At 44.0% G+C, this 25,313-nt stretch overlaps 1 protein-coding gene across 18 annotated transcripts in view; it reads right to left on the bottom strand.

Annotated features, from left to right (window-relative positions):
* EHMT1 (euchromatic histone lysine methyltransferase 1) overlaps positions 1-25,313 on the bottom strand; it is a 146,937-nt gene that overhangs the window by 54,381 nt on the left and 67,243 nt on the right. For 17 of the 18 annotated variants that reach the window (XM_077306605.1, XM_077306599.1, XM_077306598.1 and 14 more), the window contains 5 exons: positions 18,888-18,975; positions 14,869-15,428; positions 7,324-7,483; positions 4,714-4,850; positions 2,585-2,767 (listed from right to left, as the gene is read on the bottom strand). In XM_077306605.1, coding sequence (XP_077162720.1) covers positions 2,585-2,767; positions 4,714-4,850; positions 7,324-7,483; positions 14,869-15,428; positions 18,888-18,933 — 1,086 coding nt within the window. In that variant the 5' untranslated portion in view covers positions 18,934-18,975. Of the gene's footprint in view, positions 1-2,584; positions 2,768-4,713; positions 4,851-7,323; positions 7,484-14,868; positions 15,429-18,887; positions 18,976-25,313 lie in introns of those variants that run through there. The other variant, XM_077306613.1, reaches the window with a different exon arrangement.

Here is a 25,313-nt window from a genome sequence, read left to right as displayed (position 1 = left end):
GTTGAGCAGCACGACACCTCACCTGGCCGAAGAGAGTATAGGGAAGAAAGAGAGCTGCGAAGGAGGCAAGAAGCACACAAATGCACTTTGTCCACTAACAGGTGATCTGTTATTTGCACTGGGAAGATTAACTAAAGTTTGGCCCTTCTGGTACCCTTTATGTCAGCATGGTCACAGCTAGGACACAGGTTTTTCTTGTGGTGACCTCTGGAATGGCATCCCACAGTGCCTGCAAAGAGTCATTTCACCAGCTGCATTTAGGAAGGGATATCAAATTGTTTTAATTTAGAAGAGTTCGTTTTTATACCCCACTTTTCACTGCCCAACGGAGTCTCAAAGCAGCTTACAATCGCTTTCCCTTTCTCTGCCCACAACAGATGCACTGTGAGATAGGGAAGCTGAAAAAGCTATGAGAGAAACTGCCGTGAGAACAGCTCTAACAGGACTGTGACTAGCCCAAAGTTACCCAGCTGGCTACATGTGGAGGAGTGGCGGATGAAACCCAACTCTCCAGATTAGAAGCTGTCACTCTTAACCACAACACCATGCTGGCATTAATCTCAATGCAAGCCCAAAGATGTCCTTTTTCTCCTGTTTCCATCAGCAGCCAATCAGGTTCTTCCCCACTGTTTGCTCCCTAGCAACTGGTACTCAGACATATACTACCTTTGAAATGAAGGTTGTATACATTAAAGTCCCAGAACAGGTAGCCAAGGCAGCTATATTAAGTTATTTAATGGACATCTTCCCACAACAATCTAACTGGATATGAATACAGAGATATGAATTAACTCAATAAGAACTATGAAATAGAATAATCATTTTATCATAAGTGGTGGACTTGTAAGAGAGTTTGGAAAAACTGGATGATTTTTCATGATGAAATGTGACAGTTACTGAAAAATAGATTTGCAGTGGATCGAAAATGTATGTTACTAAATATAGTACCCAGCAATATCAAAATGTAGAACGAACATTGAAAATATATGGTTAAGGATCTTATGTATATCAAGGCAACATGTAAAAAGGAATCCTTACCAGATCTTGCAGAGTGGTTAAATAAATTGATGGAATATGTTTCAATGGCAAAACTTACATATTTGATACAAAACAGATTTATATCAGATTTTAATAGAAAGTGGAGTCCAATATTAGACTATAAAAAGGTAAAGGTATCCCCTGTGCAAGCACCGAGTCATGTTTGACCCTTGGGGTGATGCCCTCCAGCGTTTTCATGGCAGACTCAATATGGGGTGGTTTGCCACTGCCTTCCCCAGTCATTACCGTTTACCCCCCAGCAAGCTGGGTACTCATTTTACCGACCTCGGAAGGATGGAAGGCTGAGTCAACCTTGAGCCGGCTGCTGGGTTTGAACTCCCAGCCTCACGGGCAGAGCTTTCAGACTGCATGACTGCTGCCTTACCACTCTGCGCCACAAGAGGCTCATAATATTAGACTATATTGACCGATATAATGAGATGGAAAAATTGGTTTATATGAGGTGTATGTAAATGATGGAAATATGAACTCAGGTACAATGGAAAAATTTATATAAGACACATCGTGATATATCAGCTTAATATTCATAGTTCACAATATTCATAATATTTTAAAAGTCCCTATGGTAACTGTTAGGGGGAGGGGACATAAGCTTCTCTGTTGAGCGGTCAATGTTGCACTGAGATGAAAACTCTGGCGGCTGGGCCAGAAGCAAGGCCAGCTCACCAACCTGACCAAAAGTGGATCAGGACAAACAAGAAGTGACATCAGTGAACATATGACAAGCTAACATTGGCCTTCCTTGAAGTCCCACTGGCTCAGGTGGGACAAAAACTGGAAATGCGAAGACACTCATGCTGGTTGGGGAAGCGGGTTCAATGCAAAAAAGCTGCACTGTTGATTTCCTATTGTTACAGATAATCCAAAAATGAAAGCAGAAGGCCAAGATAATGAATCTCTCATCCACTCTTATTAGGTATATTAATCATTCAACTTCTTGGCAATCAGAATGGGGTCCTAGGGTAGGGAGGAAGTGGGAGCATGCTCTATTGCCACGCAGAACGAACTCCTTCCCTCTGGACAGGGGAAACGGTGGAATTGTCCTCTCAGTGGACTGTCTCCTTCCTTCTGCCTGGCCTAGGATCTGCTGAGCACTGAGACCTTATCACAATCTTCCCCCTTTGTGAAGGGAACAAACACACCAGGTGAATGTGAAAACAGTAAAGATATCCCAAGCATGCCCTGAGACAGAAGAGAAGGCAGTGGGCTTCCAACTGGCCTGAAGGAAGGCCAAGTATGGAAGTGACTCCTTCCTCCTCTGGGGAAAGCCTAGGTGCCCAAGCAGGCTTCAGTTCAGGGTTGGAGCAATACTCTCCGAGGTTCCTCAAGTAGGTGGGGCCTCCACCTCTGGCAGTTACTTTGCCAAAAGCAGCTCCATCCTCCAAAGATCTGATTTTGACGACTCTGAGCCACATCATCTGTCTTGGAAAAGATTTTGTTCCACACCATCAACTCTTGCCTATCTCTTCACTATTCATTTTCATGGATCAAAACTAAAACTTGCCCCAGTAGCAATTTCAATCACCTTTCTGACTTTGCTGGCATCCGCAGCTCCTTCCTTAGCAGTATGGTTGTCCTCTGCAGGAAAGGCAGATGGATGTTCTGTCCCACGCTCGTCTTCCTCCTCTAGCTCGTCCGAATCGTCCTCTTCGGAATCCACCTCTAAGCTTTCCCCGTTCACGTGAGGGCTAGCATCACCCTTTTCACCCTGAATGTGCCCGGACAGACAAATTACAAGGCGACAAAATCAACCCTGGTGCGCATTTATGTGCACACACTCAAGCCACCAATGCACAATCTGGAAAAGATCTACTGTTAGAGATCATACGAGGAAGAATGATGACAACTGAGGCCTGGTTTAATGTTTTTAATTTGTCATTAATTCTAACCTAAAATTGTACTGTCTTAGGATGTACGCTGCCCTGAGCCAGCTTGCCAGGAGGGAGATATAGTAATTGAAATAATAAATAGAAATATACTATTTGCCACATACTTCTTGGGACAGAAATCTGTTGCCATTGAGAACCTACCATAATCAAGTTGTGCAAACCCACCCCTCCATAATTTCTTCTTTATCATGAGCACCACTTTGCATGTTTTACAACAGAATAGCAGAATGATATTTTATTTATAAATGAATGCAAAGAAATATGGTATACACGGGAGCATCCTGGGGAAAAGGAAATTGGTTTTACTTCTGATTTGTGGTGCCTCTAAATGTGCTTTATATTACATTTTGTGTGTGACCCAAGGTATGTATGGAGGGCAAAGAATGCAACTACACTGCTGAAATTAAGGGCAGGGACAGGGCGGCACAGAAATGTAAAAATAAATAAATAAATAAGCAGGTCAGGATCTGAAGGTGAAAGGGAGCCTTATGGACTTTTGCCTTGAATTCCTTGAAGGAAAAAAGGTTACAAAAGTAGTACAATGAAAGGACATAAATGAAATTCTATGTACCGGAAGTTGCTTTGAATATCAGCTATGAACGAAATTAATCACATTTGAACAATGAGCAATATCTCTGTGTGTGCTTGCCGTATACACAGCAGTTATCATTGTCAAATGCTGTCTTGTGCAAAAATCTTCATGGGACACACGGAGCAAGCTAGCAAGCATCTCTCTTAAAAAGCATATCAATTACTCCAAAACAACAACAATCACCAGAAAAACAAACAAACCAACCCAAAGAGGTTTGTTTTTTCAACAGCTTTCCATCAGGGAAAAACATTCTTCTCCCAAAATCCCCAGTTTTATCCCCTCTGGCTTTCACATCCCAAGTTACCATTTATACACAAGACTGCTGTGCTGTGAAACAATTCAATCATAGTGGAATTCAGGGGCTTTGGTAGCTGCCAGGTTGCTGCAAAGGTTGAACTTTAGAGGAAATGAGATGAGCACACAAACACGTTAAGAGTGTTTGTGTGTGACCCAATGAGCTTCATGAGGACTAGACAATTTACAATCTGACACAAGTGTTAAGGGACTCTTTGTTAACCGTAAGGTTGAAAGGAAAGTATCTCTAAGAAAAGGTCTAAGATGGGTGGGGCCAAACTGTGGCTCTCCAGATGCTCATGGACTACAATTATCATAATCAGGCAAGCAGGGGCTCATGGTAATTGTAGTCCATGGACACCTGGAGAGCCACAGTTTGGCTACCAGTCTAAGACTAAGCTACCTGAAATGGCTAATGTTTGAAGGCAGAACATGGATCTCCACAAAGGTCAGCTGGGAAAAGGGAATCAGGGCTACAAAGGAGTTATCCCATTTTGTGACAAAGGGCGTACTTCTCGGAAAGCAGAAACTACACTTTGGAAGCTACTGTTACATCATGTAGAGACTGATTTAGCCATGTAGTGCAAGCTACAGGCCTTGCACTTCCAGGGGCCCCATGTGGTGCCTTCTCCTCCGTGGATCAGGGCTGTGGCCTCTCTCCTCCCCCCTTTTCTCACTTTAATATTCAGAGTAACACCCCGTGGGGGGTCCCTCTGCCCCTATTCTGACTGTTCCTGCCGCAACTGTACTCTGCTAGGTGCCCCGCAAATCCTTAAACTGGCTCAGGTGCTACAGGCCCCGCAAATCCTTAACCCACTCCTGGGTACAGTGCTATATCACAGCCTTCCTCCACCGCCAAAGCCCATCTCTGGCCCTCACCTTGCCACCTGCAGAAGCATGGGTTATGCTCTTAAACATCTCAATCACAGTCCGCTGTTTTAAAACTTTGGTCTTTTTCTTGGGAACCAGGCTGTACGTTCCCATTCTTCGTTTTTTCTTCCGAGACACTGAAGCAGCTGGATGGGAGGACAGAGAGAAGAACATCAGGGGAGAGGGGGGGGGCATCCTATGCAAAAATATGCAGGTGTCCCATGTCCACCTCCTGGAGTGGAACCAGATGCATCCACCAGTTAATGAATAAATCATACAGCAATGCCACCCAAACTGAATACTGGATCTTGCTCTCATTCCTCCGGGAGGCTGCTTTAGATGCAGAAGTGATAAAGGTGCTAACAAGGGACAATAGTCAGGAATCACTGTCCTGAGCAATGGAGAGGTCTGCTCAGCAAATATGGTCTTCTTTCCCAGGCCCAGCTTGTCATCCTTCCCAACTTGTCATCCACTACAGCCAGTTTGGTGTAGTGGTTAGGAGTGCAGACTTCTAATCTGGCATGCCAGGTTCAATTCTGCGCTCTCCCATATGCAGCCAGCTGGGTGACCTTGGGCTCACCACGGCACTGATAAAACTGTTCTGACTGAGCAGTAATACCAGGGCTCTCTCAGCCTCACCCACCCCACAGGTTGTCTGTTGTGGGGAGAGGAAAGGGAAGGCAACTGTAAGCCGCTTTGATCCTTCTTCAAGTACGGAAAAGCAGCATATAAGAACCAACTCTTCTTCTTCTTCCTTCCCTCCTGTTGCACCTGAGATCACAGTTCAGTGCCTGAGAAAACAAGCCAACCGTCCAGGTATTACAGGATATCTGTCAGACTAACACAGGGTAGAATCCAACTGGGGAGTCTCCATTAGCACCCTTTAATTTCAGAATGTTTCTGCACTGGAGACAGAGACTGCCTTTGACAGCAGTCTTGGTTTCCAGCTACAGAAGGCAGGAATAAAAGGAGAAACAGCTACAATGGGCTGTGAGGTTTTAACTGTTATGTTATTTACTTTTACTTATTGTAAAGACTTCCACTTTAGTTCACTGTGGATTTTTTTTTTCTTTCTTGGTTTTCTGGGAACACGCTGCCATTTTCTAAACGCCAGCTAAGCCCAATTCCGACATCATGAATAGGGAGATGGAAAAGGAGAGATACTCTGCTAGAAGTCTTAACAGGATTAAGCTGTAGTTAAGAATTGTTTTGATCAGAAAAGAAGCTAATCTCAATTTGTTGAAGACACCCATGTTCAAATGTCAGAACAAATGGGTTAGCTAAATACTTCCATTTCCCATCTTCGTCAGCCATGTGATAAGAAGTAGAGGAGTAGCGTGCAAGCCCAGCAATATCTGAACTGCATGTAAGAGATCTCTGGAGAGCTCTTTCAGAACATCTGTGGAGAATGGCCACATTCAATAGCCACACACTGTACATGTTACAACAATATTGCTTTAGGATGCTCTGGGCTGATCTTGCATTGAGCAGGGGGTTGGACTAGATGGCCTGTATGGCCCCTTCCAACTCTATGATTCTATGATTCTAATATGCCAGCGAACCAAGCAGGTTTCAGGGATGTTTGCTTTATATTCACCTCTGTAAGAGCAAGGAGACAGTGAACCTGCCTCATCAATTGAAAATCTTGTACCTTGAACTGGCTAAAATCCTAAGAATCCAGTCCTACACATGTTGACTCAAAGGTAAGTCCCACTAAACTTAATGAAGTTACTCCCAAGGAAAGACATAAGCAGATGTTGCAGGGAAGGCAGGTCCCAGCTAACATCTAATGAAGGAAACACACATAATCTAACGTATTTTCAATTTCATTTTTATTCTGCTCTTTCTCCAATGAACTCAAGCACATGTTTCTCCCTCCTTTGCCATTTCATCCAGCAATCCTATACAGTAGGTCAGGCTGAGAAAGAGAAAGTGGTTGACCAAAGATCAACACAGAAATCTGACTGTGGTTCCCCTCAGCCTAGACCCAATTTGCCAGGTGTCCATGGACTACAATTACGATGAAACCCTGGCAGCATGGCATGGCTCATGGTAACTGTGGTCCATGGATATCTGGAGAGCCACAGTTTGGCCAACCTAGAATACTAGACAGGCTCTCAAATGACACCGAGTAATTCTGGATGTCCCTGCCTCCTGAAAGCAGCAACCGAGCAAACTGGGTAAGGAAGAAGAGCTGTGTCCCTCTGAAGGGTCCCAAGCATGCATAGCAATGCAGTCTTCGTGTCAGGATTTTATACATGGAGATTTTCACCATGTTGGCTACCACTGGGCCTTGACTTAAATGGGCAAGAACATACTGGTGTGACATTACTCATGCCTAGAATTTTGTTTAAACTGGACTCTGCACCAAGACTTGCACAATGTTTATATTCACCTCTGTTATAAGAGCAGAGACACTAACGGTGCAGAAAGAGCAGGATCACACATGCAGAGGACCAGTTTGAATGAGATGTCAGGAGTGCCTGACATGACACAGAGAAATCCTTCTTGACCACCAGTGTCACACTGAGATTGGAGCCAGGTGTATACATTGGGGGGGAGATTTCTACTGCTCTTTTGCCCCACTAGTGTTGGGACCCATCCAACCCAACTTTTTACCTGTCTGTGATTTTGAGGCGGCCACATAGCTCTGGTTCTGAGGTAGAGATGAATGAAGGCCAAGGACAGAGGGCAAAGGTGGGGGCTTCCCAAATTCCAAAACATGTTTGTTACCATCTTCCTTAGGTGCTTTTGCTTCTTTGGGGTCTTTACTTGCATTCTGAGAAACAGAAATTAAAAGACCCTTTTATATTCTTGTATAAAGCTACTGCTATACTACTGAAGGATAACACACACACACACAAGCAAGCAAGCAAGCAGACACTGAAGCCCTTCCCCAAACACACAATCCATATATTCTCCTTGCCACTCCCAGTTCCCAGTCTCTTTGCTCTCTCGTCCACAGATTAGGACAGAAGCGCTCAATCCAAGCCAAGTATTCTGTCTGGTCCATTTGGCTAATCTGGAGCCCAGCCCTCCTCTTCCAGCCACTTATGACCTTGCACGGCCAGTGTCAAGAAATCAGAAAAGAGCAAGCCACCATGATCCACAGTCTGGTCGAAAGCTGTTTCTGACCAGGCACTACAGAGATTGCTTCTGAAGCTTCTGCAATATCATAGGGATCTCTAGGATAATATCCCAGTTTACAGTGGGAGAGGCACTTGGAAGGAGCCAAGTGCAGCTTTGTGTCACTTCCTGGAGCCTTGTTGGTGCCAGAAAGGCTTCTGCCACCTTCAGGTGTGTGCACATGTATGCACACACACAACATGGGATACCATGCTTACTGCACCAGAGGGGTCCACTGGGACTTCTCAGATTCTGCATGAATGTGTCCAGCATCCGCACATGAATCAGTCCCTGCCTTTCCTTCTTATAAATGAAGCCTGAAAGCCCTAGAGTAAGAAGCAAAGAGATCTACGCATCTTCTTCTGTAAATAATAAAATAGAACTATGCAAAATTTTCACCAGCAGGGCCAAGGCATCCAAAATGCCTGGCTCAAGGAAATGCAGACACATGATGAGGGAACAAAAACAATATGGACAACTCTGCTTCCAACAATGCTTGAGTTGATTGATTTCAGGAATTAGTCTCAGAATAATCTTTCCCCATGGACCAAAAGGAGCTCAAACAACATTCAATGAGCCCTTAATTATCAACTGAAACTCAAGCCATATATGCCATTTCCCATCCAGGTCTCACTGTCTCAGTTACACTCTCACTTACAAATGGCAAGCTGGCTAGCAAATGGCAGACGCAGGAAGCCAACACTGCATATTCATTCTGTGCTTCTTATAGCTTCTTGCAACCATTTTGTTGTGTGATCTAAACAGATGTACAGAATTGTTTCATAAATCATAAGACAAGTTTCATTGCTTGGTCCTCAAGGAGAGACTGTGGCTCAGTGGAAGGACACATGCTTAACATGCAGAAGATTTCTGGTTCGATCCCTGGTGACTTCAGTTAAAGACAGCAGGTGTGGTCTGCAAGACGGTCAAAATAGATACTACTGACTCAGAATGTGGTAGTGGCATCACATTTTCATGTATGTTTGTGTGTTTACATTTCAATTTCTATACCGCCACTCCCAATGGCTCATGGCAGTTTACAAAAGATCTCCCTAACATAAATTTCCATAAAACAGTAATTAAAACCCCAATTACAGTCATTAAACCCCCCAAGTTAAACCAACTCTCTCCCCCTTCCCAGCCTCAACAGACTACTGATACCAATACCAATGCCTCAGGGGGACCATCTCAGGAGCAGCCTGATCTTCTAAGAGGGGCCAAGATCTTTCATGCCCTGGCCTTAACTAAAAACCTGGTGGAAGAGCTCAGTTTTCCAGGCTCTGTGAAAACTGAGAAGGTTCTGACAGGGCCCGCAGCTATCCTGGGAGCTCATTCCACCAGGTGGGGGCCAGGACCAAAAAGGCCCGGGCCCTGGTCGAGGCCAGGAGAATCTCCCTCGAGCCAAGAACCTCCAAAAGATTCACACCCATAGAGTGCAAAGTCCTGCGGGGGGGCATAAGGAGACAGGTGGTCCTGCAGATGTGTTGAAATAGGCAAGGCTGGTGGTACATAACAGTTCAAATATGGAATGATTAAATAAATTTGTGGTGCCCTCTCCAGCATTATCAAGAGAGTGAGAAAGCAGATTCTACTTAGGCTCTGAATTGCCATGGCAAGAAGCACACACCTGTCGATTGCCACATTTGTTACCAACAAGGTTCTCTAAAGGTGGGTTGTAGGGTAGGGGAATCTCTCACTCTGTTTAAAAAACAAATCATGTAATACATTTGATTACGAACAGTCCAAAGTTCATAAAATAGAAAGCTTCTCAGTACCCCTTAACTCTTCACCAGGCTGGACAGGCATGTCAAAAAACAAGAAAAAAGGGCAGGCAGGGGTGAAAATACAGAAGGAAGAGAAAATGCATTACCAAAGGAGGGCCTAAGAAATAAGAGAGACTGCTGCTGATTTTAATTTTTTTTCCCTATAATCTTTGCTCCTCACTCAATGATAGTGTGACTGCAAAATGCAAACTTTTTCTCGCTCAGTGGCTGTTCTGAAGCCAGAAAGCGCAACGTTTTACTAATATGGGACCATCTTTCCCAAAATCGTGCTTTCTTTTAAGAATCAAAAAACAGCCCAGATGGGTCACCATCCTGAGCATTAGACCCTAATGATAAGACTGGCCAAAATGTCTACTTGGAGACGAGTGAGCTGAAGCCACATCCTTCCACTACAAGCCACAGAAAAACAGTGGAATTCCCAGCAGGGCACTATCCTTAAAAGCCTTCTGTCATACTTAATAGTTCGACTCTGACAAGGAAATGGGAATACATCTGAGCCTTGCATCCATTCCCTTCCAGCTGCAGAAAGGCAAAGAAAAATAGTGCAAAAAATTGTTCTGCAAGATCAGCCCAAATAGTAGCAGTACTACTGGTAGCAGTGTAGTACTAATAATAGACATTGCAATGCTCAAAGCACTTCAGACATTACCTTCATGTTATCTTTGTAAGCTAGATAAGTATTAGACCTCAGTGCACCAACACCAATACATAACTCTTCAACACAAGGACACATGTTATGCATTCTAGACATGCTTTTTTTCACTGCCAGACTCATTCCCCTCCCCCAACTCTTATGCACTGCAGCAGGCTCTCGCAGGATTGTCATGTTCCGAATTATTTTCCTCCGCCCATCCTACAATATTGTAACATTTCATGGTGAGCATCATCCGCTTCAGTGTGCAAAATGGCAGGCCGCATACTGCCTTGCTCTTTAGCATCCAGAACATGTATTGCAGGGGTAGTCAACCTGTGGTCCTCCAGATGTTCATGGACTACAATTCCCAGCAAATGCTGGCAGGGGCTCATGGGAATTGTAGTTCATGTACATCTGGAGGACCACAGGTTAACTACCCCTGATGTATTGTATTGGGTCAAGGTTCTTTCAGCCCCACTAAAGTGATTTAACTTCTTGAGACCTGCGGGAGGTGACTGAACTATGACGAATGACCACTCTGGCCCATGCTGGGGTGACCAAGCACAGAAATATTCAAAATCTTCCTAGAAGCCAAGTAAAAGACAAACTAGGGGCCGTCATTTACCAGAGACAGGTGCCCAAAAGCAGGGACTGTCCCTGGTTGGTGATGTAAGTTTTCCAGGAAAATTCAAACTTGAACATTTTCCAATAAATAACTTAAATACTTAAATAACGTTAGTGACAGAAAGTCAGGTGTGCCATAAACATGCCTAAACCAAGTTACAAACACTGGGGTTTGTCTATATTTTACATTTAGACCATCTAACATGACAGATTTGCAGCACAACAGCCCTGGTAACTGTAGACATTTGCATATGTTGGATGGAGAACTTTCCATGGAAAAATAAAGCCACAGGAAAATTCCTGGGAATTTCCTGCCCCCTATCACTGACTTTGATAAAAACAGAGCAGGTACATGCTTATGTGCCAATGCAAATGCCACCATATGTGCACAACAAAAAGATTATAAATATCCCTGCCTTCCTTCCAAGTCTGCTTCTTGCATACAGGCCCTTTGTGAACACGAGAGGGCCCTTTAAATACCTCAATTCTAACCGAAGCAAAACCAAGTTTGACTTTGTTTTCCGCCTTGAGGACCAGTCTTAGTCCCTGTGCACAAATGACTTCTGCTCCTGGCCTTCTAGGGACCAGAATAACTGGATTTTGAAGGTTTGAGGGGGGATTTACTGTCAATGCCCAGAAGCTTGATAACACATAGGGAAGCCAGGCAGCATCAAACTGCAATGAAAACTCATATTGGAATTAAAACTGACTAGATCAAATGCACTGCTCACATATCTTAATGGAAGGTCTTCCTGTTCACACAAAGTCTGGGAGTGGTGGGCTTTAAATAAAATAATAATAATAATGTTTCCACACAACACATATGATATTTAATTAAAAAAATAACAAAAGGATGCTCTGGTCCATTTAAGACCAATCCTGCAGCAGCTACATTGGCTCCCAGTTGAGTTCCGGGTTTGGTTCAAGGTTCTAGTGTTAACTGTTAAGGCCATCTGTGGTCTGGGACCTGCATATCTAAGGGACTGCTTGTCTGAATGTGTCCCCCAGAGAACATTATGGTCGGCTACAGCTAACTGACTGGTAGTCCCCGGCCCCCAAGAAGTGCAACTGGCCTCAACTAGGACCGGGGCCTTTTCATCCCTGGCCCCCACCTGGTGGAACGGGCTCCCAGAGAACATCAGGGCCCTGATGGAGCTAACACAGTTCCTCAAGGCCTACAAAATGGAGCTCTTCTGCCAGACATATGGTTGTGGCCAGTACACCCAGATGAACTAGAACATGATGGGCCTATCCTACTGGCTTGGGGTTCTCCTCCTACATCTCCTCTCCTATGGAGGATTATCAGACAAGGACTCTGTTCAGGATATCATACTGTTAGCTTTTTAGTAGTTTTAACTTTATTATATGTTCTATGGTTTTATTGTATAAATTATTATATGCCACCTCGAGTTGACTGGCTCAAGAGGAACGTTTTATAAATGTAGATATAAATAAATAAATCCTTACCCTGTCTTTTCTCCAAGAATACAACGTTTTCTCCTCCCCCATTTTATCTGTACAAGAAAACTGTAGGGCAACACAAAGAGGAAGCCAGGTGATACTACCTGTATGCAGTATTATGTATGGGAAAACAGGTCTATCAGCGGCTAGTTGCCATGGAGATTAAAGGGAAGCTTCCACATTCACAGGCCATATGTTTCTAAATACTGGTTGCTAGGAGGCAACATCAGGAAGTCCTTGGCCACTACGTCCTGTTGCTGGACCTTCGGATTAACCAGTTGGCCACTGTGTAACATGGGATGCCGGGTTAGATGGACTACTGGAAAGATCCAGCAGGGAGCTTATCTTCTAAAAAAATCAAGAAATTTAAAAGTAAACTGAGTAATAAATTCTTTTAAAGTGCTTTTCCTTATACTTTCTGCTTCCAAATTTATTCCATACAGGAAAGTTAGGGCTGAATTCTCACTAGCATGTCCCAACATCCCCGAATACTTCTCCACTCAACACCCTTGACAGAAGATGTGTACTGCCTTCTGATGAAACACGCAATGCTTGAGATGGCATGAGAGCAATGCAATAGCCCTGTTCTTGGGGTCCAAATCCCTGCTTTGGCATGCATATGCCACCCCTTGATGCTACAGTAGCTGAATGAAGATATTGTGTGTATAAACACAGCCCTAGAAGCCTGCCCTTTTGAACTTGTCCATTTGGCTTGCAGTAGGTGCAAATTTAAATGGACTCCGGGAAATGGTAGAGGACAGGAAGGCCTAGAGGATCATTGTCCATGGGGTCGTGATGGGTCGGACACGACTTCACACCTAACAACAACAAGAAGCCTGCCCACTTGAACATAAGAAGCTGTGTGACCAAGTCACAACCCTGGTCCAGCTTGTTCAGTACTGCCTGAAGCAGCAGCAGCTCCCCAGCGTCGCAGGGAAAGGACAGTCCTTTCCAGCAGGATACCAAGGCTTGATGAAGGCATGCAGCACATATCCTCTTTGCCCCCGGATTTTGTTTCTCTTGAAAATCAATCTACTTATAAAGAGAGGGAGGATGGGTCTAAGTTGTCCAGGAGGCCAGAAAGCAGTTCCCTACAAGGTTCTGGTTCAAAAACTTGTCCCTAAATCTCACACGCAGCTGTCAAAACTATACATCAGAGAAACAAATTCATTTTTTTTTAAAGGTGAAAGCTTTTTCTGCGCTTCTGCAGAAGCCCTGCACATAACTGAGCTGGGGAAGAGCGGGCTTTCAGATTCCCTAATTGTCAGAAATCCTTGATAATGCCTAGAATTCAAAGCCTCTTTTCATCCAGAACCTGGCTCAATATTTGTATGCTGCTCTGCCCACCACAGAACCTGCCAGGGAACCTAAGCAGTTTCGACATCCTCTGGCCTGAATAGCTATTAAGCCATTTGCATTAATAGAGAACCTAAAACATTCGGAGTGCCATCCAGAGCACATCTGCCAAGTTGTCAGCACGGAGGAGGTAGCCTTTGGAAATGTATTTCTAGCGGTCATTGGCAGGGCCTGTTAACACGCAAGTCAAAGCAATTTAAAAATATTTCCAAGTGGGACATCGTTAAGGCTGCTCACACAATAAACACAGGCATGTGAACTGGACGACTGGACTTCCCTGCACATGCTGCTTCGTATCTACAAGCATAAACCCCCTCTGGAGAAAATGTGGAACAAATCCTGATGAACAAGCAACAAGCACAAAGAAAAGCCAGCAGCTGAAATGACCCCAAAGTGTGATGCCAGAATCACATTAAGCTGCGTTGTACAAAAGTGCAAGCTATCTGTAGCTTTGCGGGAGGCTGTGGCTTGGAGCTGCTTGGCTTGCAGAAGGATCCAGGCTCAATTCCCTGAACTTCCAGTTAAAGAGTTCTCAAGGCAGCACACTATGGAAAAGACCTTTAGCTTGCCTAAGGTCTTGGAGAGGAGGCAAAGCAATTTAGCATAGCACAGCTATCGTGTATTCAGATGAAAGCTCACCCATAGGATGCTCCGGAAATTCTGCAAAGATGTAGAAAATGAGGGACAATTGGGATTTCTAGGAAACAAGATGGCTTTTTCATGGAAAATAAAACCCAGCTCAGTTGGGGTTGGGAACAAAGAATCCAGCAAGCAGACCTTAAGCCCAGCTGAATCCCTGTGTATTTTCTGCAGGAAATGCACTAAGATTATTCCCCTCTCTGGCAGATGGAAGTAAGGCAAGAGGTGCAGGTTTTATTTTATGATGTACCAGCTAGATGGTTTATGAATGGACTGCATGCAAATCTATACCAAACACATTTCTCCACCGCTACAAGATTACACAGTTTAATGTTACAGGAGATATTCAGAAGCAAGGTAATTCTTACCAAGATGATAGTACAACGTGAATTCAGGGCAGAGCTACATGACTTGGACAAGCACCTGAGAGAGGCTGAGAGACACTGGGAATCACACAGCACGCTTCAGCTCACACTTAACACCTCACACACCAAAACAGAACCCCTGGGGACTCTCAGCAAGCATTTCGGTATACTTTACCAGGCTAGAAGTGGGCTTGGGCATTGTCTTCCGGGCTCTGTGGATCTTGATGTTGGCATTTGCTCCTGTGGTTCTTTTTGCCTCCATGTCCTTCCCGCCCTCCCTGAACTTGGCAGGCGAGGCAGCCTGTGTCTGAGAAAGGGAGCCGAGAGTTCTGCCCTTGCTTGCTCCTGCAGGGAGAGTTTTTGCGGCATGGCCAGTGAGGGCAGCAAAAGCACCGCTGGTAGTCCTTACGGGTGGCTCCTGAGCCATCTGCTTTGGCAAAATGTACCCATTGCTCCCTGTGATGGAAGTCTGCGTGAAGTCATTTGCTTTTATGTGGTTCTGCTTCCCTGTGTCGCTGTCTCTCTCAGAAATGCCATTCTCGGCGATCCTGCTCAGCTTTGCTGTGGAGTCCCCTAGGCTCGCTTTGAGATTGCCCTGAGGGTTTTTAGCTGCGTTGGGGTGGCCCTTGGTTTCGTTGCGTTCACAGGACCCGTTGGTTTCGCCGTCTGGGGCCATCTTTGGTTCCCCGGCTTGTTTTTCTATGGCACTCTCATCTGCTGCCATAGCATTAAATCCTGGGGACAGGTAAGAAATGAGAAGAGTTATAATTAAGCAGGAAGAGGAAAGGGATCACAAATACGGGGCAGAAAATAAAAGGAAAAGAATATAAACAGCTAAATTCCAGCTTCAATTCAGGAAGTTTGGATATCCTTATCCTTATCCATTGTTGTTCCTCTATATATTTATGAAACAGCCTGGGGGGGTGGGACGTGTCTGGCTATCCAAGTTGGGATAGGGCCAATCAGGGTGCAGCCAGCTTTCCCCTGATTGGCCCTGCCCCTGCAGCAGGTAAGGGGAGAGGGCCATGGGCAAAGGGTCATGGTGGAGGGCTTGATAACGGGGGCCCCTTGGCCTGCTAAGCAGGGCCTGCTGACGTGGGCCTCCCAGCCTGCTGGCTGCCTTTTAAGGAGCTCTATCCCAGCCCTGCTAACGAGCTGCCCAGCCCCTGCCCGCCCCACTTGATCTGGCTATGAGCTGCCGCCCAAAGAAACCCCAGTTTTCTCAGATTCATGATTGTGCAGAATACGGTTGTGAAGCATAGCTTTGTACACCCATCTGGAGTCCCTTCCCTTCCCACCCCCGCCAGACCTATTATTGGCCATTTTGGGAGAGGGAGCAGGTCAACATGGCCATATCACCCAATAAATGTTCAACAAATTTTTAAAATATACTGAAAATTAATTAACTCCCATCCATCCAGGGAACCCTGCTTGAGAAAGCCTTCTCCATCTACTAACCCTCTATAATTCTATAGGGACTCAGTTATCCCACTCCCAAATCCATGGTGTTTTCATTCTTATGGTAAGGGGCATTTCTAAAGAACCCTATCAGTACTGTCTATTGTATTTGTCCTTTCTTCTTGCACAGAACTCAAGGTTGCATAAAAAAAGCTTTCTGAGCTATCTTCTATCCAAGCACCAACCAGATCACAAAGACAGCACAGTGTCATGATAAGAGAATTTGATTAGGCTTGGAGAGACCCAGGTTCACATTCCTCCTCAGTCATGCAGCTCATGAAGTGACTTGGGCCAGACACATTCTGTCCACTTACACCTACCTCAGAGGATTATGGTCAACATAAAATGTAGGAGAGGAGAAACCAATACACTGCCTTGGTGGGGCAGAACAGAAATATGCTAGACACACCCAGGCCTCCTTCGCTTAAGCTAGGCTGCTGTAAAGGTAAAGGTATCCCCTGTGCAAGCACTAGGCCATGTCTGACCCTTGGGGTGACGCCCTCTAGCGTTTTCATGGCAGACTCAATACGGGGTGGTTTGCCAGTGCCTTCCCCAGTCATTACCGTTTTACCCCCCAGCAAGCTGGGTCCTCATTTTACCGACCTCAGAAGGATGGAAGGCTGAGTCAACCTTGAGCCGGCTGCTGGGATTGAACTCCCAGCCTCATGGTCAGAGCTTTCAAACTGCTGCCTTACCACTCTGCGCCACAAGAGGCTCTTTGGGCTGCTGTACTTGCCTGCCAATCATAACCTGTGACCTAACATTCGTCTCAGGAATGTTATAAACCCACCCGCCCCTCATTCCTTCTTCAGGACAGTAATGTGGATGAAACTAATGCTCCTGTATGCACCCATCTACCCAAAGCAACCTTAATTGGAGGCTGTTTTCTGGGTTCTCTCTTCCATCCTCAGAAGTAAGGTACATGATGATGGGCACTACAGAACATCTGGCAAGTGCCATTTAATTTCATCAAGCACTTGGTCCAACTGCCTTGGTGTTTGCATTTCATTCTGTTCTTTTACATTCCCCCCTTATTGATTAGCTTGATGAAATTTTTATGACATTTTAATTTATGGCTGACTGTTTTCTCGATATGCTCTCAAACCGCAGCTGCTTTGAGAAAATTCTTAGGTGAAAAAAAACAGAGAAATTAAAATTTAATTTTATAAAAGGAGCACCCCCCCCCCAAATTTTAATCAAGATACAATTAAATTGTTCTCCCATAGCTTCACTTACAGGGCTGTGAAAAATGTTCTTAATTTTTTCATCTTTCCTCTAGTTTTCCTCTGCAGTCTGTAAATGTACAGATCTGTACAGAATGTTGCACTCTGTAACTGAGAATCTGTTCAGTGCTAGGCGGCAGTTAACGTAATGCGCCTGACCATAAGTAGGTCAGTTTTTGTAGCACAATGCACTTCTAGTCTGCAGAACATAATGCCTCACCAAGAACACAAAAGTTGGCCATCTTTGCTCTGTTTCTGTACAGGGGCTAATTCTAGATTCTCATCTGAGGAAAATGTTAAAATGAACAGACATGAACATGATTCCAAGCAGAGCATCTTTGTTTTAGCCTTGCAACTTCAGATACTTCTATGGAAAGCTCCCTTCAATAAAAGGTCAAATTTCAGATAAAAGGCACACACTGTCCATTTCCTACGTCAATTTCTTCAACTAATCAACGCTGCAGTAGAAACAAAAGTCAGTATATGTTCCAAAGACACTTTGAAACTCCAAACGTCCAAGTCCAGAACAGACACCGATGGTGGGTAGTTTAGGGATCGTATAGAATAGTGGCTTTCCTAAAATCATATGTAGCTTGTAAAAACAGAAAGGCTGCTCATTGATCATCGATCACTTTAAAACTCTGGAACAACTGTATTTAGAATGGCTTTATTTTCATACAATATAAAACGAAGACTTGTGCACTTATTTCTATTAAAGCAGCACATGTGAATTCAGCTTAGCAGCCAAGCACTCTTCCTTCCACTTAAAAACTTTTCTTGCAGCAACCACTGGATACTAGTAAATTCACATCTTTTAAAAGAGAATTAGGTCTGCATGATGTAACTGAGACAGGTAAACTGAAAGATTTGGCAAAGTGATGGAAAACAGAGCTGCGCTTACCTGTAACTGTTGTTCATCAACCTCTTCTATACAGATAGCATATGGCACAATGGATAATACTAATATTTACATAATCCTACTGCAATTATAAAATTCCTTTATAAAACTTTTATCCACCATTACATCACTTACATTTTACTGCTGAATCCACTATCAGAATGTAAAACGGAAAGCTTTTTTAAGATTTACAGATCATAAAGAGACAATAAAAGAGCATGAACATAAAAGCAGGGAGACATTTTGGGTATTTTGTTCGCCACAGAACTTTCTGGAAGATGATGTTGACATTATGGGAACAATACTTAACCTTCTTTGAACACTCTGGACCAAGACCTGAGCACAAGCATAACATATTCTCATTTGGATTTGTCTGAAACATCAGAATTTCACAAGAGGGAAACCAGAAGAGCACATGAGCGCCTTGCCAAACATCCACAGCACATCAACACAGCAAAATATTTCAAGATATTCTGAAGAACAATGAGGAGACCTATGTTTACACTTTTCAAATCTTCATTGCTCTCAAGGATCTTCACTGAAATCCTTATAGCCTTGTCAGAAACACTCTTGTTGGCTGCGCAGCAATTCCACAGGCTGGGAAAATGTACTCACCTTCCTCCTTATTGTTGGTGATATCTTTCAGCAGCTCAGTCTTCATGCAGTTCTCTCTTCTGGTCTCTCCTTTACCCAGCAGAGCTCGCTAAATGGGACATAAACAATCATCATAACCAAAGAGTCTTTCATATACAGTTTTATTAACTTGTTTAAAACTTTTCATATGGCTTTTCCAAAGCCAAAATGACAACCCCCAGAGCCAAAAACAGAAAAGTAAATGAATAAACATTTAGGAAAAAGTACAAAAGTCATTTGATTGATTTACCGACTTTTGCACCTTTTCCTAAGTCTTAGGAGGAAGGTAACTTGTCAAATCTCCTCTAGAAGAATATTCCAAAGCTTAGAAGCCATCACCAAATGAGTCTTGCCTAGAGTTATTACCGTCCTCATCAGAGAAAATGATGGTGCACAGTAAGTAGCACAAAGAAAAGAGCCCTGCTGGACCTGGCTAGCGGTCCATCTAGTCCAACATACTGTTTCACATGTGATTGACCAATGACCATCAAGGACAACAAGCAGCACTCAAGGGCCAAGGCCAGCCTCCGGGTTCTCTTACTGATCCATGGCCATTGATGAACCTCTCCTCCATAAATCTGTCTGATCCCCTTTTAAAGCTATTTCCACCCATGGCCATTACAGCCTACAGACAGCAAATGTTTAATTACATGTTGAGGAGAGAAGCATTTCCTTTGGTCTGCCATGTACCTCTTGCCCCAAGTATAATTGGTATTGGGGTTCATGGGAAGTGAGGCATATATAAAAGTTAAATGAGCAAGACATACTACTGAATAGACTTGTGCTTAAATCCTCATACCAGAGCCAAGACTCTTGGGCATGCGACAGGCTGCAGATAGGGGTACTGACCTTGGGGTGTGGAACTAGAGATGTGAAGTATCAGTGTGTGTGTGTGTGGGGGGGAATTGGGGGCTCCTTTTTCCCCTAAAACCTTTTTGTCCATCTTTCCAATGGAAGTTTTGTTGGAATACTGGCTGGGGTGGGGTGAACTCCTGTGAAATGTTTTCTCTTTTATAGAATAAATAATAAAATGCTGCATAAGACAGGCTTGTTCACATCAGATTGCATAGCATGAAAATGTCTACTATCCAATGGAAAAAAATGGGAAATTTTGCAGGGAGAGTGCGACCCCATCTAGAACAGGAGAGGTCCTAATTCCTCTGTCAACACTTCCCCCGCGCCCCCCCTCTCTCACACACACACACACATCAGGGGAACTTCTGTTTTGTTAAGATTAAATTCCAGCTCCTTAGCTTCAATCCAGTCCCTAAGTGCCCTCAGGCATTGGTTCCCAGTTTCCCCAACCTCCCAGGATATCTGCTGCAACTACTGCAGGCTAGTATGATAATCCTTGGGTACCATAGGATTGTAACATCCTAGATCTAAATGCACTGTGCAATTTTAACAGCACAGAAAAAGTCATAGACACACCACATGCTTTGCACAATGGAAGGGCCAGGTTCATGCTGCGGCAGGTCTAATTAAAGGTGGGAAGTCTTTGGGAAAACCTGTCTCTGCCTGAGACCTCGGAGAGCTGCTACCAGTAAGAGTGGTCAGTGATTTGACTTGGTGCAAGAAAAGGATCCATAACTCTGTGCAAGCATAATGTTCTTAGGCAGCAGAGCTAGCAACATGTATCTCAGCTAGATGTCCTGACGGACTGATGGCTTACACAGGCTGACAACCTTGCACATCGAGTACATATTGATTTCAATCCCTTTGATCTTTAACTAGCAAAAAGGATCAATAAGCATTTTCCACATTGGAATTTAATTCTCTGGTCTGAGGAGAAGAGTCATAATAATGCATGGCTAGTCAGTTTTGGGGATGCCTCCATGCTTGGGGGAGGGAGGGAGAGAGAGGCAGCCTAGGGACAAGGTTTCAGTTAACTACTCTTGGGCCATTCCACAATTGGGGATGCATCTGTGTCATGCGCACGTACCTTGCACCTCTGGACCCATTGCCAGTGGGCACCCCAGAGGGCACGACCGGGTCAGACCTGGAACCTGGCCCCAAACATGTCATCTTCAGTGTCGGCACCCACCATTGAGAACCAAGTTGAGGATTGGGACCAGCCCGACTACCCAGATGAGGAAAAACCTGGGCCCAGACAGGCTCCTATCCAGCCCTACCTGCCCATGCCCACTAAATCCAGGGGGAGGACTCCATTCAGTCCAAAGGATTTTCTGGAGCAGTGGCAGAGGTGCTGCCACATGAATTTGACAGCTGTCAGAAGATTGGCCTGGCTGTCAGCATGCTGTCAGTCCACATGGGGCCTAGCTGAGGCTCCTTCCTCAGATGACAACTAGGTCCAACTGTAAGTCCTTCGGTAACTAGCTTCCCCACCCAGTCAAAGTGTACTTATACTTCCCCACCTATACATACGACCTACCCCGGATGGACAAAATTAGGGAACATCTGCTTATCTGGCTGGAACAATCTTTGAGGTAATGATTACGGTCATGTTCTTCTTCTTGGGATTATTTTTAGTTACATAATTGGGGTTTTATGGGGGTTCAATGTTGTATTTTACTGGTTTTACGTGTAAACTGCTCTGAGACAACTTCTCATGAGGGGGGGGTACAGAAGTTTATAAATAAATACTTAAAGCAAGGCTTGGAGCAAGACTTTCTGTGGGTGCAACGCATGCGTTCCCTGCCCATCTGCCTAGACATCTGGTGTTTCCTGGTTGCAAACCTCTGCCCTTTTGATCCTGGTTCCTGATTTTGGCTTGATTCCTGACTTCGTTGCTGGTTCCAGACTTTGGCTTGACTCTTAACTGTGTCCATGGTTCCTGACATTGGTTTGACTCAGCTCTTGTCTCTGTTCCTGGTTCCTTATTCCGGCTTGACTACTCGACCACAGTATGGTTTTGGAACTCCCTTCGGTACTGATCATGGCCCGGCTTTTGACTCCGCACCTCTGCCCATCCTCCTTGGCGAATTGACTCTCTCGGCTTTTGATCCTTTAGAATGGGCTTTGAAAACTTGCCTGATGATTTGGCCTCCGCTTCCCGCAGGCTGCACAATCTGTTCATTAGTCTCTAATCCTGACATATTTATTTGCTTCATGATATTTGTCATCCAAAATTGAACCCAATGATAACCTTATAAACTTAGCTTGTTATTCCTGCAAGGATGTTGAATTTGTTAAATATTTTCATTAAGCTGTGTACTAATTTATGGCTCACCCTCAGCCTATATATATAGACTTGTGATTTCCATTTCATTGTACCTGAGAAAGTGTATTGTACACATGAAATTTTACAATTTGAATAAAATTTTGTTGGTCTTAAAAGCACCACTCGACTCAACTTTGTTCATTTTCCAGTGTTCTATTATTCCATGGACATTTTTTTCTTTTTCTAAATATTAATAGTTTCATACAATTAAGAATGAATGGAGGCCATTGCCAATGTAATATGAAGCAAGTTTGAGAGTTTCATAGTTGTAATTAATGTTTTCCAGGTGACAATCCCTAGGAATTATGCTAGGGAGAAATACAAGGTTCTTTTTTTTGATGCATCAATAGAGCACAGGAAAGTAAAACTACAAATATACATTAAGTTATAAATTACAAATGCAAATATAAGTCACAAATACCAATTAAGTTATAAGTTAACCCAATCAAAACCAGTGATAAAATTTGTATTTATATATGTCACTGCCACATGGTGAAAGGATATTGTGACCACCAAATACCTAATCATATTTGGAACTAATGTGAATGATCTGCTACTACAGAGACTGACAGTGAATTAGGTAATCCCACAGGAATTCATGGACACAAGTTAAATGTTGGAATAAATGAGCGGACAACCATATCTAAGGCAAATCATATTCAAGTCTTTGAGTGTGCTAAGATTAGGCGGGAAATAGCTATTAACAAACTAAGGGAAGTGATGCTATTTCTGAAGACCTCTTTACTAACATTATTCCAATACAAATAATTTCCTGATAAAGTTTGAAATATGTCCCATTAGCTTCCCAGTGGTGTTCTGGAAGCTGGCTTTCCCACATCACAATTCCCAAGAAAACTGAGCAGTCACATACTATACTATACAATACAATACAATACAATACTATACTATTTGCAACACCCTACACAACAAGCGTACGTTATCAAACCATTCATATTGGGAGGTACATTCTTCTCTAAGAACTTCCCTGATATTCTTGGATGTGTTTCAGGCTTCCCAAGCTGTCATATCTAACCAACAACCCAGAAACACCTGACTGTGAAAGGAGATAGAATCCCTGGAGCTGGGCTTTGGGCAAGCCTATACAAAGTGTGTCCATCAGGTGAAGGTCAAAACAACTGAGACTCCCAACAGATAAGATTCTCCAACTGCCTAAAACACTTACATGGGACTAGGATAGTCATGTCACCCATGGGAGTTGGCTACCTCACACCAGAGTTGCTATTAAAATTTGATTTAAAGTAAAAATTGAACCCAATCCCAAGGGTGGGACGGGGTGTTCTTCAAGTGGAAAATCTGAAGCTGAATGTATTTCAGTGAGTGAAGCAAAATCTAAACATATTTCATGTATCTAACCCAGCTTTCCTCAACTTTATCATTGAGAAACACCTAAAACGTTCTTTAGGTTTCAAGAAACCCCAGAAGTGGTGTGATCATGCAAAATATGGTTGGGAAGCATAGTTGCCCACCCAAGGCCCTTCTCTTCCCACTCCCTCCAGGCCCATAATTAGTTAGGGGGGGGCGGTTGACATGATCATATATGGTCATATCACCTGATTAATTTTTTAATATGTTAAAAATTAATTGAATCCCACCCATTCAGAAAACCCTTTCAGGGGTATCAAGAAACCCCAGGGTTCCATAAAACCTTGGTTGATAAAGCCTGATATAACCTTACATCTCTGCAATTGTCCATATTACGTACCCAAGAGTCAGCAAAAAACCAACACATCATGGTAAAAGGCTGGTGCCAATGGTACCAGCAGAATTTAAATATTAAAGAAAGCAGCATATCAAATCAAGAGGTAAAGGCAGAAAACAACTGCTCTGCAAGTACCTTCATGATCAACAGGGGTGGGGAAAAAACATAATCAGTGATAGTCTGCAGAACTTATTTGTTTGGATCCTGTTCTAAGACACTAGTCTTCAAGTACTGTGTTGGGACACTCAAATGTGTCATATACCCTGATCTATGGAGACTCACGCCAGTATTACTGCGATTGCTTCTGGCTGTTTAGGTTTCTTTTCATTTTTCAGTGACAAAGTTAGGGAGAAATTTGATGCAGACAGAATTCCTTTTACATTCAAATAGCTTTATGTAAGAGGAACTGGTGGCAGCTGCAGATTGTTACATAGAGATCAGGAAAGCCACACCTGCCAAAATTCTCTTTTCTATAAGAATATTTGCATCTGGCTGCTATATATAAAGAATAAGATGGAAACAAACATTTGAGAAATGCAAAGCAAGTCCGATGTTAGGGGTGGGGCCATGGTTCTATACTACAGCTCATCTTTTGCATACATAAGGTCCTAAGTTCAATCCTTGACATCTCCAGTTAAAGGATCTGGGGTACTTGGTACTGGGGAAAAACTCTGCCCTAACTGAAACCTTGGATGATTTATGTCAGCCAATACTATGCTAAAGGGACCAGCTTTCTGATAGCTGCAGGTTTAATTTATGAAGGAGATACTAGAGACCACCTTTCTATTTATACCCCCCAAAGAGTACTCTGCTCTGCAAATGCCAACCAGGTGGTAGTCCCTGGCCCCAAGGAAATACGTCTGGCCTCTACCAAGGCCAGGACATTCTCTGTCCTGCCCCCTACCTGGCAGAATGAGCTCCCAGGGCAGAGCCGGGCCCTGATGGCGCAAAGCGCCTCTCGCCGCATCAGGCCGCGGCCCAACGAGCCCCCGCCAGCCGCCCTGTGCCCGGCTGCCGGGGGCTCCCTTGCCTAGCGCCCGCTGTATTCAAAATATAGCGGGCTTGAATACTAGTAACAGCATAACAGGTATAGTTAAATTGAGCAGGTACATCTGAAAGGAGTTTGGGGTAACAGGAATGGGGAAGAGGATTAGCTTCATGCCCTGTCAACCAGTTAAGAAAGCAACCAGGATAAACCAAACTGTTTGGCCAAAAGAGAGCAGATTTCCTTCTAGTGGTCAAGCAGATCCAAAAGACTTAAGGAGGGGTAATCAAACTGTGGCCCTCCAGATGTCCATGGACTACAATTCCCATGAGCTACAATTCATGAGCTACCCCTGCTTAAAGCATATTTAGTGATTACAAAAGGAATCCCAAAGTCTGCCCATCACCCATGGAACTACTAAAGATCTAGGGATGTACACAGGAACAAATGCATCTCTCTCTCTCTCACTGTGGCTGCCACACAAGCAAGGTCTTGTCCTGGCTGGCCTGACCCCTTTTCTGT

Source organism: Paroedura picta, chromosome 12, assembly GCF_049243985.1.
Source record: "Paroedura picta isolate Pp20150507F chromosome 12, Ppicta_v3.0, whole genome shotgun sequence".
Classification (NCBI taxonomy): domain Eukaryota; kingdom Metazoa; phylum Chordata; class Lepidosauria; order Squamata; family Gekkonidae; genus Paroedura; species Paroedura picta.
Note: the sequence above shows the minus strand (reverse complement) of the source record. Positions and strands in the feature narration are given on the sequence as shown.